At 38.3% G+C, this 17,454-nt stretch overlaps 1 protein-coding gene across 6 annotated transcripts in view; it reads left to right on the top strand.

The window, feature by feature from the left end:
• Window positions 1-17,454, top strand: part of REXO5 (RNA exonuclease 5) — a 69,850-nt gene that overhangs the window by 399 nt on the left and 51,997 nt on the right. For 5 of the 6 annotated variants that reach the window (XM_027528067.1, XM_027528063.1, XM_027528066.1 and 2 more), the window contains exons 2-6: window positions 89-233; window positions 8,370-8,482; window positions 9,415-9,541; window positions 10,658-10,754; window positions 14,054-14,197. In XM_027528067.1, coding sequence (XP_027383868.1) covers window positions 93-233; window positions 8,370-8,482; window positions 9,415-9,541; window positions 10,658-10,754; window positions 14,054-14,197 — 622 coding nt within the window. In that variant the 5' untranslated portion in view covers window positions 89-92. Of the gene's footprint in view, window positions 1-5; window positions 234-8,369; window positions 8,483-9,414; window positions 9,542-10,657; window positions 10,755-14,053; window positions 14,198-17,454 lie in introns of those variants that run through there. The other variant, XM_027528068.1, reaches the window with a different exon arrangement.

Raw genomic sequence — 17,454 nt, 5'->3', positions numbered from 1 at the left:
CCCTTGCTCCTCCCCACTCTGGAGACAGCCCGGGCCATCAGGGCGTCGGGGTTTTCTCAGAGCGCTAAAAAGCGATCTTTCTCAACAGGTTCATGGAGCCAGAGAGGAAAAGGAGCGGGAGCACCCTCAAGAAGGGCAGAAAGAGGAGGCTGATTCCGAGCAAGGTGGTCGGGGCCGCTGAGGCGACGAGATCCCATTGGGATCTTGAGGAAAAGCAGCAACCTATAGCCAAGGTGAGCAATGGAGGGATCCCGACTGGGCAGCCCGAGGCAGTTTGGAACTCCCAAATAATAACACAATACCATTTACCTTGGGGCTGGTATGGGCGGTTTAAAACCGGTATTGTGCCTGGCACGCGACAAGAATGTTCAACAAATATTTTGAAGTCTTCTGTGTGCAGGAATTGTTCTAGGTTCTGCAAATATACCAGTGCATAAAAGCACAAAATTTCCTGCCCCCGTGCAATTTACATTCCAGTAATGGACTAATAAAGCTGATAATCTACCATTTCTTGAGCATTCTGTGGCATTCATCCACATAGTCATCAGATTTCTATTGTCTTTCTAGGCACTTGGGGAACATTAGTGAGTAAACAAAGATCGCTACTACCTTTCTAGTGGAGAGAGAGATAAACAATAGTAAGGGAATTAGTGCCATGAAGTCTTTTAAAATATGATTCCTGTTGGGGGAGCCTATCAGATTGGCAAAACAATTTTTTTTTTTAAAGGTTAACGTGGTAGAAAGTTGAAGTTGACAGTCTCATCACTTTATTTTGAAACCGTCTCAAACTTAAAATTTGCGAGGACAGTATCAGAAACTTTTATCCACCCACATATTTTAGTGTTTACATATTTTCTAATATCTAATAACTAAAGTGCAACCAGCAAAATTAGGAAATAACATGGATATATGCTACCATCTAGTTCTCAGATCCCATTCAGGTTTCTCCAGTTCTAATAACGTCCTGTTTAGCAATAAGATCTAGTTTAGAATAAATGTGTTACTTTAGTTATGTTTCCTTCAATGCAAACAATTGTTCAGTCTTTGACATTTGTGGCTTTACTACCTTTGAAGAACCTGTACCAGTTATTTTGTAGAATGTGAGAATGTCCCTCAAGTTAGGTTTGTTTTCTCATTATTAGATTCAGGTTATACATCTTTGACAGGAATGCCACAGAAGTGATACTATGTTCTCTTGTGTTAAGGTTGTACCCTAATTTGACTTGTACCAGTACTGATGATATTAACCTTAATCATTTGATTAAGAAAGTATGTGCTAAATTTCTCTAAAGTTGCTCTTTTTTCTGTTATTTTGTGGGGAGTTGCTTCCTCATTAAACTTTCAGTTTATTCATTTTTTATTAGTATGAATTTGTGGATACTTATTTTATTCAATTAATTATAATCCATTACTATATTTTGGTGCTCAAAATATCCCAGATTTGATCATTAAGCTAGCTTCTGTGTCCCTTTGACGTGGACCTGATCACTCTTGAGCATTTCCTTATTTTTCTGGCACAAAAAGATATTTCAGACTCTTCTGTGCTTCCCCTGTCTTAGCCCTGAAATCAGCCATCTCTCTGAGGAGACTTGGTTCTTTTTAGTGGAGAATGACATTTAGAAATTCAAGATCTGGGTGCTAGATGTGCTGATTGCTGTTGGGATGTCAATATTCCAAATGAGAGCTAAGAAATACGTGTGTATAGGTTTATACACACATACATATGTTTACATTAAAATACTTATATATATATAGATATATCTATACATATTGAAAAACTGTCAATTCATATCAGAATCTCTGCTTCCAATCCAATTCCACTGAGTTCATTCTAGTTGTCTCCCTTTTCATATTTATAACTTCCTTATATAGCTGAAAATTTTGACTCTTGTTACCTTCAAATATATTTGATTTGGTCCCCTCTTTCTGCCATTGCCTCACACCCTCACACCCTCCTCATCCAGCTTAGGCTCTGGTCATTCTCCATAATGTACCAGGTCACTCTCCATTGTGAATGCCTTCATTGCTACCGTGACAAGCTACTCACATGGTGGATGCCTGCACATACCCTTTTCAGGCTCTGAATTCAGAGACACTACCATTTGTCCCTCAGGACTGGTGCCCTCCTTACCCTAAACAACTTCTTACATCTGATGCCAGCTTCACTGCTCTCCAATTCCCACTGCATGGATACCCTCCTCATACTGCTCAGGCTTTGACACTTCACACTGGGCCACTGTCCTGCAATGTATATTCTGGTTTCCTAACCCTTGTTGTTCAGTCACAAAGTCATATCCAACTCTTTGTGACCCCCATCAACTGCAGCATGCTAGGCGTCTCTGTCCTTTGTTAATTCCTTGAGTTTGCTCAAACTCATGTCCATTGAGTCACAGATGCCACCCAACCATCTCTTCCTCTGTTGCCCCCTTCTCTTGCCCTCACTCTTTCCCAGCATCAGGGTCTTTTCCAATGAGTAGGCTCTTTGCGTCAGGTAGCCAAAATACTGGAGCTTCAGCATCAGTCCTTCCAGTGAATATTCAGGGTTGATTTCCTTTAGGATTGACTGGATTGGTCTCCTTGCTGTCCAAGAGTCTCTCAAGAATCCTCTTCAGCACCACAGTTCGAAAGTATCAACTCCTGGGCATTCAGCCCGCATGAAGCCTTCTTTATGGTCCAGCTTTCACATCCATACATGACTGCTAGAAAAACCATAGCTTAGACTATACAGATCTTTGTTGGCAAAGTGATGTCTCTGCTTTTTAATACACTGTCTAGGTTTGTTATAGCTTTTCTTTCAAGGAGCAAGCATCTTAATTTCATGGCTGCAGTCCCATTCACAGTGATTTTGGAGCCGAAGAAAAGAACATTTGTCACTGTTTCCATTTTTCCCCATCAATTTGCCATGAAGTGGTGGGACTGGATGCTAAGATCTTTGTATTTTGAATGTAGAGTTTTCAGCAAGCTTTTTCACTCTCCTCTATCACCTTCATCAAGAGGCTCTTTAGTTCCTTTCCGTTTTCTCCTGTTAAAGTGGTATCATCTGCATATCTGAGGTTGTCGGTATTTCTCCCAGCAATCTTAATTCCAGCTTGTGAGTCATCCAGGCTGGCACATCGCATGATGTACTCTGCATATGAGTTAAATAAGCAGCATAACAATATACAGCCTTTGACGTACTCTTTTCCCAATTTTGAAGCAGTCCGTTCCGTGTCCGATTCTAACTATTGCTTCTTGTCCTGCATACAGGTTTCTCAGGAGGCAGGTAAAGTGGTCTGGTATTCCCATCTCTTTAAGAATTTTCCACAGTTTGTTGTGATCCACACAGTCAAAGGCTTTGGCATAGTCAAAGAAGCAGAAGTAGATGTTTTTCTGGAACTCTCTTGCTTTTTCTATGATCCAAAGGATGTTGGCAATTTGATCTCTGGTTCCTCTGCCTTTTCTAAATCCAGCTTGTACATCTGGAAGTTCTCAGTTTACGTACTGCTAAGCCTAGCTTGAAGGATTTTGAGCATAATCTTGCTAGCATGTGAAATGAGTGAAACTGCATGGTAATTTGAACATCCTTTGGCATTGCCCTTTGGAATTTGAATGAAAACTGACCTTTTCCAGTCCTGTGGCCACTGCTGAGTTTTCCAAATTTGCTGGCATATTGAGTGTGGCACTTTAATAGCATCATCTTTTAGGGTTTGAAATAGCTCACCTGGAATTCCATCACCTCCACTAGCTTTGTTCATAATAATGCTTCCTAAGGCCCACTTGACTTCACACTCCTAGGATGTCTGGCTCTAGGTGAGTGACCACACCATCATGGTTATTTGGGTCATTATAACGTTTTTTGTACAGTTTTTTCTTTGTATTCTTGCCACCTCTTCCTTATATCTTCTGCTTCTGTTAGGTCCTTACCGTTTCTATTCTTCATTGTGCCCATCTTTGTATGAAATGTTTCCTTGGGATCTCTGTTACCGAGTCCAAGCTTCCTCTGCTCACTGCACAATAGGCCAGTGAATCCGAGAGACAAGGTGTTGAGGTAAGGAACAGCCGGCAGACTGAGAAGATGGCAGACTAGCACCTCAAAGTAACATTTTATTGGGGGCTGGATGCCAGGTTCTTTTAAAGGTAGAGAGAAAGAAGCAAAGTAAAAAGGCCATTAGTTTTGCAAACATCTCCTAGAATGGCAAGCCTCAGGCAGGGGATGTGTTAATTTTTCCTTCCTGTCATCCACAGGTGGACAGGGTTCTGAACAAAGACATTTTAGTTCAGAACAGTCAGGCAGAGGGGCAGGATTCTCTGAGGCAGACCATCCTGTATGATTATATATAATAACAAAAGCAACGAAAAGCAAGTCAAAGAAACAGTTCCATAATGGAGTCAGAATTGGCTTCCTCTCTGCAACATCTCCCGTTTTCTTGAAGAGTTCTGTGGTCTTTCCCATTCTATTATTTTCCTCTATTTCTTTTCACTGTTCATTTAAGAAGGCTGTCTTACCACTCCTTCTGGAACTCTGCATTCACCTGGACTTCCTCCTGGGTAGTATGCTCTCCTCATCCTACTCAGGCTCTGACATCCCATGTTTGGCAACTGTGATTACTGACTGCTACATATAGAGTCCTTCACACATTGTCAGTATTGTATATTTTTATTTGATAAGTATAAATTTGTATATTTTTTCAGGAGTTAGCAATATTGTCAAAATGTAAGGTATACGTGATTCAGTTCAGTTCAGTCGCTCAGTTCTGTCTGACTCTTTGCAACCCCATCAATCACAGCACACCAGGTCTCCCTGTCCATCACCATCTCCCAGAGTTCACTCAAACTCACGTCCATTGAGTCAGTGATGCCATCCAGCCATCTCATCCTCTGTCATCCCCTTCTCCTCCTGCCCCCAAACCCTCCCAGCATCAGAGTCTTTTCCAATGAGTCAACTCTTCGCATGAGGTGGCCAAAGTACTGGAGTTTCAGCTTTAGTATCATTCCTTCCAAAGAACACCCAGGGCTTATCTCCTTCAGAATGGACTGGTTGGATCTCCTTGCAGTCCAAGGGACTCTCAGGAGTCTTCTCCAACACCACAGTTCAAAAGCATCAGTTCTTTGAGACTCAGCTTTCTTCACAGTCCAACTCTCACATCCGTACATGACCACAGGAAAAACCATAGCCTTGACTAGACGGACCTTTGTTGGCAAAGTAATGTCTCTGCTTTTGAATATGCTATCTAGGTTGGTCATAACTTTCCTTCCAAGGAGTAAGCGTCTTTTAATTTCATGGCTGCAATCACCATCTACAGTGATTTTGGAGCCCCCAAAAATAAAGTCTGACACTGCATTTTTTCCCCATCTATTTCCCATGACGTGATGGGACCAGATGCCATGATCTGACCAGATGCCATGATCTTCGTTTTCTGAATGTTGAGCTTTAAGCCAACTTTTTCACTCTCCCCTTTCACTTTCATCAAGAGGCTTTTTAGTTCCTCTTCACTTTCTGCCATAAGGGTGGTGTCATCTGCATATCTGAGGTTATTGATATTTCTCCTGGAAATCTTGATTCCAGCTTGTGCTTCTTCCAGCCCAGCGTTACTCATGATGTACTCTGCATAGAAGTTAAATAAGCAGGGTGACAATATACAGCCTTGACATACTCCTTTTCCTATTTGGAACCAGTCTGTTGTTCCATGTCCAGTTCTAACTGTTGCTTCCTGACCTGCATATAGGTTTCTCAAGAGGCAGGTCAGGTGGTCTTGTATTCCCATCTCTTTGAGAATTTTCCATAGTTTATTGTGATCCACACAGACAAAGGCTTTGGCATAGTCAATAAAGCAGAAATAGATGTTTTTCTGGAACTCTCTTGCTTTTTCCATGATCCAGTGGATGTTGGCAATTTGATCTCTGGTTCCTCTGCCTTTTCTAAAACCAGCTTGAACATCTGGAAATTCACGGTTCACGTACTGCTGAAGCCTGGCTTGCAGAATTTTGAGCATTACTTTACTAGCGTGTGAGATGAGTGCAGTTGTGCGGTAGTTTGAGCATTCTTTGGCATTGCCTTTCTTTGAGTTTGGAATGAAAACTGACCTTTTCCAGTCCTGTGGCCACTGCTGAGTTTTCCAAATTTGCTGGCATATTGAGTGCAGCACTTTCACAGCATCATCTTTCAGGATTTGGAATAGCTCAACTGGAATTCCATCACCTCCACTAGCTTTGTTCATAGTGATGCTTTCTAAGGCCCACTTGACTTCACATTCCAGGATGTCTGGCTCTAGGTGAGTGATCACACCATCGTGATTATCTGGGTCGTGAAGATCTTTTTTGTACAGTTCTTCTGTGTATTCTTGCCACCTCTTAATATCTTCTGCTTCTGTTAGGTCCATACCATTTCTGTCCTTTATCGAGCCCATCTTTGCCTGAAATGTTCCCTTGGTATCTCTAATTTTCTTGAAGAGATCTCTAGTCTTCCCTATTCTGTTGTTTTCCTCTATTTCTTTGCATTGATCGCTGAGCAAGGCTTTCTTATCTCTCCTTACTATTCTTTGGAACTCTGCACTCAGATGTTTATATCTTTCCTTTTCTCCTTTGCTTTTTACTTTTCTTCTTTTCACAGCTATTTGTAAGGCCTCCCTAGAGAGCCATTTTGCTTTTTTGCATTTCTTTTCCATGGGGGTGGTCTTTATCCCTATCTCCTGTACAATGTACATGATTATTTGACCAGGAATTTATTCTGAGAGAATAGACGTGCAAGGATGTCTATACAAGGGTCCTCATCATAATATTGTTTATAATTTAAACAAGTGTCATCAATTGGGAATTTTTTTTAGATAAGCTGTAAGTTTTTAGGTAAGTTGAGAGAGTGGACTATTATTAAAATTGACGTTTGTTATATTTAACAGCTATGGAAATATACTTACAGATTTCCCCCCCACCCCCCATACCAAGCGGCTTGCAGGGTCTCTTTTCCCTTACCAGGGATTGAACCCTGAGCTACAGCAATTACAGTTTGCCAAATCCTAACCAATAGACTTCCAGGGAACTCCTTCCCTGGGTTTTTTGTTTTTGTTTTTTGTTTTTTTTTGTGGTGGAGGGAGTTGGTTACAAAACAATGTAAAGTGTAATCCCTTGGGGACAGTATAAGATAGAGACGAAAAGAGTTTAAGCTTTGGAGCCTGCATTCTGATTTTGGTTCTGTACTTATCTGTCGTTCCTCCATTTCTTTATTTGTAAAATGGGGATAATAGTAGTGCCCACTTACAAAGAATTAAATTATTTAATAGATGGGGGTAAGAAGTGGGTAAGTGCTCAGCATTAGCTTTAAATAGTCACATGGGAAAATAGCAATAATAATAACTGGTGTTTACTTATCTTAGGGTATGTTGGGCACTGGGTTCAGTACATTACTCTTGCCTCAGTACATTACCTTGTTGGTTTTCCCAATAATTTCATAAGGTAGAATTATAATTATTCTGTAAATGAAAAAACCTTAGTCTTAGATCAAAGTACTTGTCCCTAACCTCTTAACATCTTACAGCACTTAGAATGGTAGAGCTTGGTATTTGACCTAGGTAGAGGAACTCTGGGGCTTGAACTCCTAACCACTGTTACTCTGAGGCCTCTCAGACCAAAAGGAAAATGATATGAGTTGTACTTGAATTGTACAAGTACAGGTGACTTATTTTCACCTATCTATTGTCAGTTTTACTCTTCTCTATTATTTGACTCTTTTTTAATAAGCGTGAATTACTTTAATAACTTTATGTAAGTACAAAGCTGTTTTAAGGAGAGGCTTAAAGTCTGATTCCTTTGCTTAGGCCACATTGGTCTTCTATGATCTGACTCCAACTTCACCTTCCTCTCATATCTCCATTGCTCTACGAAACATGCAGTCTTGTCTCCAGCCAAACCAAACTACGTATTTAGGCACAATGTTTCCTCCTACCCGGCTGACTCATACTTTCAAGGTCCAGTTCCATTATTTTCATCTCAGTTATGCTATCTCTAAAATTCTCCAAGCCCCCAAGACAGTTTTAGCCTCTTTGCTCCTTTATCTTTAGAACAGCACCTACATCTTAAATAGGAATTACCTGTTTCTGCATTTTTTCACCCTGGTAGAATGGGCTTCTTAAGAGCATATTTTATTCATCCTGCTATTACTAGCATGTAACAAGCTAGGGATATCTATAATTAAGGTTCTGTATCAGTGTTTATTAAATATCTCATTAATACTCATATCACAGGTTGTTTTAGACCTTCATTTCTAATTAATTAGAACCCTCCTTATGGTTATATTATGGTAAAATAATAAGAAACTAGAATATTTTAAAATTTGCCTTGTTTTTGTTGCTGTTGTTTATAACAATAATCTGTTATGCCCTGATTTACTTTTGCAGAAAGCTCGATTATCTACCGTTTTATTTGCTGAAAACTGTGAAGTAACCCATGGCCAGCTATGTGAATTGCTGAAGTATGCAGTTCTGGGCAAATCCAGCTTTCCTAAACCGAGGTATGAGATGAACTTTAGATGGATATAGACCTGAGGTTTCAAATTTGCATCTAGGGAACCATATCTGCCTGACATTTTTATTTGCCACCCAGAATGTCCTAATTTTTTAAACAAAATTACCAACAATTTAAATTGGAAATTCCTTTATAAAAATCCATATTTCTTGAAAAAATTCTGGCAACTGTCCCTATGAATAGTGGCCTCTCATTTTAGATGTATACTTCAATGTCCCACCTGGCCTGCTTCCCTTATTTATATTATCTGTCTGGCTGCTATAGGTATTTTAGTTTATAACCTCTGATGGAGACCTGATTGAAATAACATCATATATTAAAAATCCCAATCTTTTTTCTTCTCTACAAATCAAGGGCAAAGAGAATATGACTGTTTTGGTATCCTTAGTGCCATTATTAAATGTCTAATGAAAATTGTGTTTGTGTATGTACCAATAGAGAGATTTTCAGATGTATACTTCTGTCTGGGGGTGGGGTAGCTAAATACCTCAAAAACCCTCTTTGCATTAACAGATACTGCCATTGCTCTGTCACTTTATCTAAAACTGGCTTTCTTGAAGCCAGTCATGTGCTTACTTGCTTAGAAAGGATTGTAGAGCAGATTGGGATGTTGAAGGTAGCCTTTGTAAATTGAGCTTAGTTAGTTCCAGTTTAAAACACATCTTAATAGGATTTTGGATTTGAATTCATTGTGTTTCACTTGGTATTCTACTTGATTTGAATGAAATAAATAATTACCTCAAGAGATCTTTGTTTAAATTCTGTGCTATAATAGCTGTTCTTCATTTCCAGGCAGTCAGTGAGCAGTGATAAACTCTGAAAGTTGTTGCTCAGTGCTTTTTTCACACTGCCCTTCTGAATGCCTGTAACTGACTTAAAAGTTTCAGTCTTAGCTGTATTGGTTTGATTTTTCAACAGCTGGTGCCAGCTTTTTCACCAAAACCACCTGAAAAATGTGGTGGTTTTTATACTGCAGGGATTGAGTCAGCTACACTTTTACAAGTTCTATTTGGAATTTGGATTTCTCCGAAAGGCATTCAAACATGTAAGTCAAGAAAACTTTTTATTTGGACTTGAGTCAGGTTCTCACACTTCGCAACTAGTGCATATATTTCAAACTGTGCTGGTTGGCAGCCTGATTGAACAAGAAGTAGAAGTTGTAGAAAGCTAAAAAGGTTATGATTGATACCTTGTGTTGGGATTAGATTTGTCTCTGATGTTTTTCTTTTGGTAATCTAGGCAAAAATCTCAGATTGCAATCTGTAGTTCCTGGGCTGTAATCTATAGTTCCCAGATTGTAGTTGACATTGTCACATTTTATTTGGGCATCGGTGTTTTTTAAAATTGTAAAATTTATATAAAATCCATATTTCTTGGCCTCTCGACAATATCACAAGATTGAATTCCCTTAAAAAAGTATCTGGAGCTGAATAGCAGCTGTCTTCTTTAGAAAGGGCATGTACTCTTCATTTTCCCATAGCCTCCTCCATTCTTTATCAGACTGTTTCATCCATTTACCCTTGAGAGCATTTGAATTTGTTAGCCCTAACCTAATTCTCCTTGGGTCTTCATTTTCCTTTCTGCTTTAGTTTGTTGAATACTACTACCTATGTGCTCAGCCCTTTATTATTCATACTTAGCATGCATCATCTTTAATTCTCACAATAGTCTTATAAGAGATACTTTTTAAAATCCCATTTTATTCATAAGGAAACTGAGTAATGCATCCAAATTACAGCTAGTAAGTGGTTGAGCTGGAATTTAAGCCCAGGTGAGCCTGAGGCTTGAACTCTGAATCATCGCTTTTCTGTGTCGTTTTTACCTGGCATGTTATCCACTAAAGTAATGCATATGAAAGTGCTTTGAAAAATAAAGGGTACTTTGCTTTTCTGAGTTACATGTTTTTTAATGTTTGTTTCTTTAGTATAATGTATAGTCAGGGAAGCAAAGAAAATTGCTAGGGTTGGATAAATGGTATTTCACTTATTCAGTCATTTTTACACATTAAGGAAACAGTTCTCATTTTACAGTGCAAACAGTTAAGGTCCAGATTTTTCATAGCACTGAGCTGAGTCTACATAGCATAGCTCTGAGTCTAGACCTTTGACAGTATTTTAACTGCTTTCAAACATTTTTGTAAAAGCCTGTTATGTATTTTCAGAAATTCCGCATGCCTCCCCCTTCGTCTGATTTCCTAGCTGATATCATTGGGCTGCAAAAGAAACAAATAATTGGGAATCTGCCCAAAGCAATGGAAGGTATGATTATGACTCTGGTTTGATATCTGCTCATATGGATATGCTTTGTTGTTCTTTAGTCACTAAGTCATGTCCGACTCTTTGCCACTCCATAGACTGTAGCCTACCAGCCTCCTCTGTCCATGGATTTCTCAGGCAGGAATACTGGAGTGGGTTGCCATTTCCTTCTCTAGGGGGATCTTCCCGACCCAGGGATTGAACCCACCGGTTCCTGCCACATCTCCTGCACTGCAGGCAGATTCATTGCTGCTGAGCCACCAGGGAAGCCCTTGGATATGCTTACAAGTAGGTTTATCAGTCAAGTTTATTTTTGCAAACAACAAAACTCAACTCCAATTAAATTAAGCAGAAAAGCAATTTTGTGTGTGTGTGTTTAAGGAAAAAGAAAAGTATATTCCCTGCTTATCACTGACAGTAGATTCTTATCAATTACTGTGAATCATTTTTAAACTCACTGGGTCTTTGTACACACAAGTGTACAAATGGGAAGGAAGATCTTACCTCTTACTAATGAGGGGATGCTCACTAATATTACTCACAGTGGGGAATAGGCAAGTTTAGATGCTGGCCAGCTAAAGTATAAACATCCACAATAGCAGTGTTTTTTAGACTGGGTTGTGTCCCATTAGCAAGTTATAGCTGACCTTGTCTTTGGAGGGGCAAGGAGGTGAGTGATGGAATAGACCTTAACAGTTCATTGCAGATAGTAAGGTAAGTATTGTTCAAAATGCATTTTGTATGTGTATTCAGAAATAATTTAAATTATTGAATAGTTGCACTGAGGGAACATGAAAAAGTGGTGAGGAAAAACCAATGATTCCTTTCCATATTCTCCATGACTGTGTTTCCTATTATCTTCTATCTCAATAGCATCTAACTTCTTATTTTTGCATTGTTCCCCTTTCCTTCTTTCTAATAGATGTCCATATCAGACCTGCAACTTCGTTTAACTTGACATCTACTGTGTTTTGACATATTTGAGTGAATCACAGAGTAGTCATTATGAGATTCAAAACTCATGTAAAAGCATTGAGCTGTAAAAGAAAGGATGTAATCTGAAAAAAGAAATTGATATGATTGAAGAATATGGATTGTTGAGGGTGACTAGGGGTGGAGATGGAATAAGAGGAGATGTAGTAGTGAGAGATGAGGCTTGCTGCTACTGCTAAGTCACTTCAGTCGTGTCCGACTCTGTGTGACCCCAGAGACGGCAGCCCACCAGGCTCCCCTGTCCCTGGGACTCTCCAGGCAAGAACACTGGAGTGGGTTGCCTAGAGGTAGGTTTAAACTTTGTTTTGCAGGCTGTAAATGCCATGCTAATAATTTTGGGTTTATTCTGTAAGCATTGAGGAACTAGAGGGTTATAGCTAATTCTCTGTCCTAAGGATTTTGCTTCAGTTTCCCAACCAAAATATCAAAGTCCTTAAGTTATAGTCCATTAGATCATAGCACTTTGATCTTTCTTCACTTTAGTCTTTCTTTGAAATATTCATCTATTCTTCTCCAGTTTACCCACCTCTTCTGTGGATAACTCCTGCATCTTTAGCTTTGATGTCCCAAATTCCAGGCCTACATTTTCTCAGCTGCCTGATGGATGTTGCTACCTGGATACTCCATTGTACCTTCAGTCATAGCATAATTAAAAGCATTTTTTTTCTCCTTAAATAATAGACTTCCACCTTCAAATCCTCTTTTCTGTTAGTGTTGTTTTTCTCTAAGACACCAGTCTTGAATTTTAGAATTTCTTTTCTTTTGGCTCCCCATACCCAATCTGCATGATTCATTCCCTTTGCTATTAAGAATCTCTATTCAAATGTTACTTTATAAGAGATACGTTCCCTGATTGTAAAATATATGACATTAACCCTTTTTCTGCCCTAGCGCTGCCTTTCCTCCTTTACCTTATCCTCACCTGATATATTATGTATTTGTTTATTGTGCATCTTCTCAACTAGAATTTAGGAGAATTTGTTGATTTTGTTCATTGGGGAATCTACTGAGTAGAGCAATGCCAGGCATATAATAAGTACTCAGTAAATATTTTGTTGACTGAACTGAATTATTCTGTCACTATGCTTTATCAGTTTTTCTTCTGTAATGTTTCTTTTATCCTTTTTCTTCCATCCCTCCACCATCTTAATCCAGACTGTTTTTTTGCCAGAATTACTGCAAAGTCATTTTTCTCTCTACTACATTTTCTACATATCTTTGAGATTGATCTTTCTTAAAGTAGTGTTTGGTTATGCCACTTCCCTTCTCAGGAGCTTTCTGTTGCTCCAGAAGTCCAGACTCTTGAGCCTGAAATTCATAGTGGTCTACAGTTCACTTTTTCCCTCTTCTTTCAACTTGTTTCTTATACTGCTCTTCTACAAAGATCTTTTGTCCTCCCTGACTTGTCTAGTCATTACCTTACCAAGTTTGGTTTGTACATTTCTCTTACTTGGAATGCCCTCTTTTCTTATTTCTGATATTTTGGCTCTTTAGGTTGCCAGGACCAGATACTCATTTAGGCCACCTTAAGTGAGAGGGTATTATTTGAAGGATGCCTGTGGACTAGAAAGACATCAAGAATCTAAGTGCCTCTGGTGAAGACCTTTTCTTTATCCTTTTCATGGCATCTTAGCTTCTTTGTTTTCTGTTCTAACTGGTCTGTTCTCTGTATTTCTAGTTCAGTTTTGGAAGCAAGAAAGCTGATCAGCTTAGCTAATACCCTTATCCCTTTTGAGCATGGCAAGGAATATCAAGTTACTAGTCAGTTTATAGTTGGTTCCCTCTTTAGCCAGGTCCCCACTCTTAATCCAGTCAGTAACTGCTGCTTCTTAAAGAACAGGCTTGTGTTTGAGCAAGTGGTTAGGGGTGCAGTAGATTTATTAGGAGTGGCAGACACTGTAACAGACTAGTTTCAGTTCAGTTTAGTTGCTCAGTCATGTCTGACTCTTTGCATCCCCATGTACTGCAGTATGCCAGGCTTCCCTGTCCATCATTAACAGGCTAGTTTAATACAGCAGATATCTGAATTCTGCTCTTTAAGCCTAGACTCAGCTAGTCTTTTCCTCTCTTGAACCATTTCTGACTATCTCAGCCAGTGTATTCTCTCTTTCCCTTTTATAGCTTTTATTGTTACAACCCATTTGAGAGTTATTTTTGCTTTGTGTTCCTATAAATATATTAGAATGCAAGCTCCTTTAAAGTTGGGACTGGGTCTTATAAACCGTTTGATCTATACATCATTAAAAGACATGTCCTCTGAGGTCTTATAAACATACTTTATAACATATATGTGATTATCTTTATTTTAGGGTCTTTACCTTTTGCCAGCTCAAAAGTTAGCATCAACTTGCAGAAAGACCCCATCATTCAAAAGTATGGCTTTAAGAAAGTGGGCTTGACTAGATGCCTTCTCACAAAGGAGGAAATGAAAACATATCACTTTCCATTACAAGGTTGGTATAGATTTTATCCTGTGTTGGCAACAATGGAAGAATGTCTGTTAGTTTATTTAAAAATATTACTGTTGAAAGTTTGTTTTTATGCACTGCTTTCCAAGTGACTTATTCCATCCTCTATTAAAGAGGAAATACTTTAAGTGCAATGTTTCCTAAACTGTAGGATGTATACTGTGACTGATTTTAGGTAGTACATGAACATGACCTTAAATAACATTGAAATATTTTGTGGGAATAAAAAAAATTCCTTTTTTATTTTTCTTTCATTCCTTCTTAGTGTATTGAAATCAATATGTCTTTAACATTTTAATACTTCTGTAGTACTTCTAATATTCCTCCCACCCACCCCCACCTCCATTTTCTTTAATAAATAGGTCTAGGCTCAGAGCCTTGGTCAGTTATGTAGTAAGACTTTAATAAAAATTCTTTTATTTATTACCTCTTAATCACAGCAGTAATGTTATAATTTCTTAAAAATAAAATAAAGCCCTATTGAGATATAATTAACCTACCATACAGTTCACCCATTTAAAGTATACAATTTCAATAGTTTTTAGTATGTTTTAGTATGTTTGCAGATTTTGTCAACTATTGCCACAGTCAGTTTAGAACACTTTCATTACCCCAAAAGAAACCTTGTACTATCATTTCCTGCAATGTCCTTTAGCCCAAGGCAAATACTAATTACTCTCTGTTAATAGATTTACCTATTGTGAATGGAATTTACCTATTTATAAATGGAATCACACAATATGTGGTCTTTTGTAACTGGCTTTTTTAGCTCAGCATAAAATTTTCATGGTTTATCCATGTTGTAGCATGTATTATTATGTCATTTATTTTCATTCTAATGATATTCCATGTATGTTTATACATTTTATTTATCCAGTCATCAGTTGATGACATTTGAATTATTTATACTTTGGGGCTGTTGTGAATAATGCTACATCCAGATGAAAGTTTTTGCATGGGTATATGTTTTCATTTTTCTTAAGTATGTAGCAAGGGGTATATACCTACCAAATCCTATGGTAACTCTATGTTTATCCTTTTAAGAAAGTACCAGACTTTTTTTTTTTTTTCCTTTTTAAAAAATTTAAAATAATTTACTTATTTATTTATTTTAATTGGGGGCTAATTACTTTACAATATTGTGGTGGTTTTTGCCAAACATCAACATGAATCAGCCATGGGTGAATATGTGTCCTCCCATCCTGAACCCCCCTCACACATCCCTCCCTACCCCATCACTCTGGGTTGACTTGGCTTCGAGTGCCCTGTTTCATGCATCAAACTTGCACCAGTCATCTGTTTTACATATCGTAATATACATGTTTCAATGTTATTCTCTCAAATTATCCCACCCTCGCCTTCTCCCACATAGTCCAAATGTCTGTTCTTTACATCTGTGTCTCTTTTGGTGTCTTGCAGATAGGGTCGTCATTACCGTCTTTATAAATCCCATATATATTCCATATAAATTACATATATACAGTGTTAATATACTGTATTGGTGTTTCTGTTTCTGACTTACTTCACTCTATATAATAGGCTCCAGTTTCATCCACCTCTTTAGAACTGACTCAAATGCATTAATTTTTTATAGCTGAGTAATATTCCATTGTGTATATGTACCACAGCTTCCTTATCCATTCTCTGCCGATGGACATCTAGGTTGCTTCCATGTCCTAGCTATTGTAAACAGTGCTGCAGTGAACATTGGGGTACATGTGTTTCTTTCAATTCTGGTTTCTTCGGTGTGTATGCCCAGCAGTGGAATTGCTGGGTCTGAGCCTGGTGGGCTGCTGTCTATGGGGTCGCACAGAGTTGGACACGACTGAAGTGACTTAGCAGCAGCAGCAGTAACATGGCAGTTCTGTTTCCAGTTTTTTAAAGGAATCTCAAAACTGTTCTCCATCGTGGCTGTACTAGTTTGTATTCCCACCAACAGTGTAAAAAGGTTCCCTTTTCTCCACACCCTCTCCAGCATTTATTGTTTGTAGGCTTTTTGATGGCAGCCATTCTGATCTGCATAAGATGATACCTCATTGTGGTTTTGATTTGCATTTCTCTAGTAATGAGTGATGTTGAACACTCATTCATATTTTCAGTTTTGTTAGCCATCTGTATGTCTTCTTTGGAGAAATGTCTGTTTAGTTCTTTGGCCCACTTTTTGATTGAGTCTTTTGTTTTTCTGGTATTGAGCTGCATGAACTGCTTATACATTTTAAAGATTAATTCTTTGTAAGTTGTTTCATTTGCTGTTATTTTCTCCCATTCTGAAGGCTGCCTTTTCACCTTGCCTATAGTTTCCTTCATTGTGCAAAAGAATTTAAGTTTAATTAGGTCCCATTTGTTGTTTTTTGTTTTTATTTCCATTACTCTGTGAGGTGGGTCATAGAGAATCTTGCTGTGATTTATGTCAGAGTGTTCTGCCTATGTTTTCCTCCAAGAGCTTTATAGTTTCTGGTCTTACATGAAGATCTTTAATCCATTTTGAATTTATTTTTGTGTATGGTGTTAGAAAGTGTTCTAGTTTCATTCATTTACATGTAGTTGACCAGTTTTCCCAGCACCACTTGTTAAAGAGATTGTGTTTTCTCCATTGTATATTTTGCCTCCTTTGTCAAAGATAAGGTGTCCATAGGTGTGTGGATTTATCTCTGGGCTTTCTGTTTTGTTCCATTGGTCTATCTTTCTGTCTTTGTGCCAGTACCATACTGTCTTGATGACTGTAGCTTTGTAGTATAGTCTGAAGTCAGGCAAGTTGATTCCTCCTGTTCCATTCTTCTTTCTCAAGGTTGCTTTGGCTATTTGAGGTTTTTTTGTATTTCCATACAAATTATGAGATTATTTGTTTTGCTTCTGTGAAAAATACCATTGGTAGCTTGATAGGGATTGCATTTAATCCATAGATTAATTTGGGTAGCAAACTCATTTTCACTATATTGATTCTTCAATCCACAAACATGGTATTTCTCCATCTATTTGTGTCATCTTTGATTTCTTTCATCATTGTTTTATAGTTTTTTGTATATAGGTCTTTTGTTTCTTTAGGTAAATTTATTCCTAAGTATTTTATTCTTTTCATTGCAGTGGTGAATGGGATTGTTTCCTTAATTTCTCTTTTTGTTTCTTCATTGTTAGTGTATAGGAATGCAAGAGATTTCTGTGTGTTAATGTTATATCCTGCAACTTTACTATATCATTGATTAGCTCTAGTAATTTTCTGGTGGTGTCTTCAGGGTTTTCTA

Source organism: Bos indicus x Bos taurus, chromosome 25, assembly GCF_003369695.1.
Source record: "Bos indicus x Bos taurus breed Angus x Brahman F1 hybrid chromosome 25, Bos_hybrid_MaternalHap_v2.0, whole genome shotgun sequence".
NCBI lineage: Eukaryota > Metazoa > Chordata > Mammalia > Artiodactyla > Bovidae > Bos > Bos indicus x Bos taurus.
Note: the sequence above shows the minus strand (reverse complement) of the source record. Positions and strands in the feature narration are given on the sequence as shown.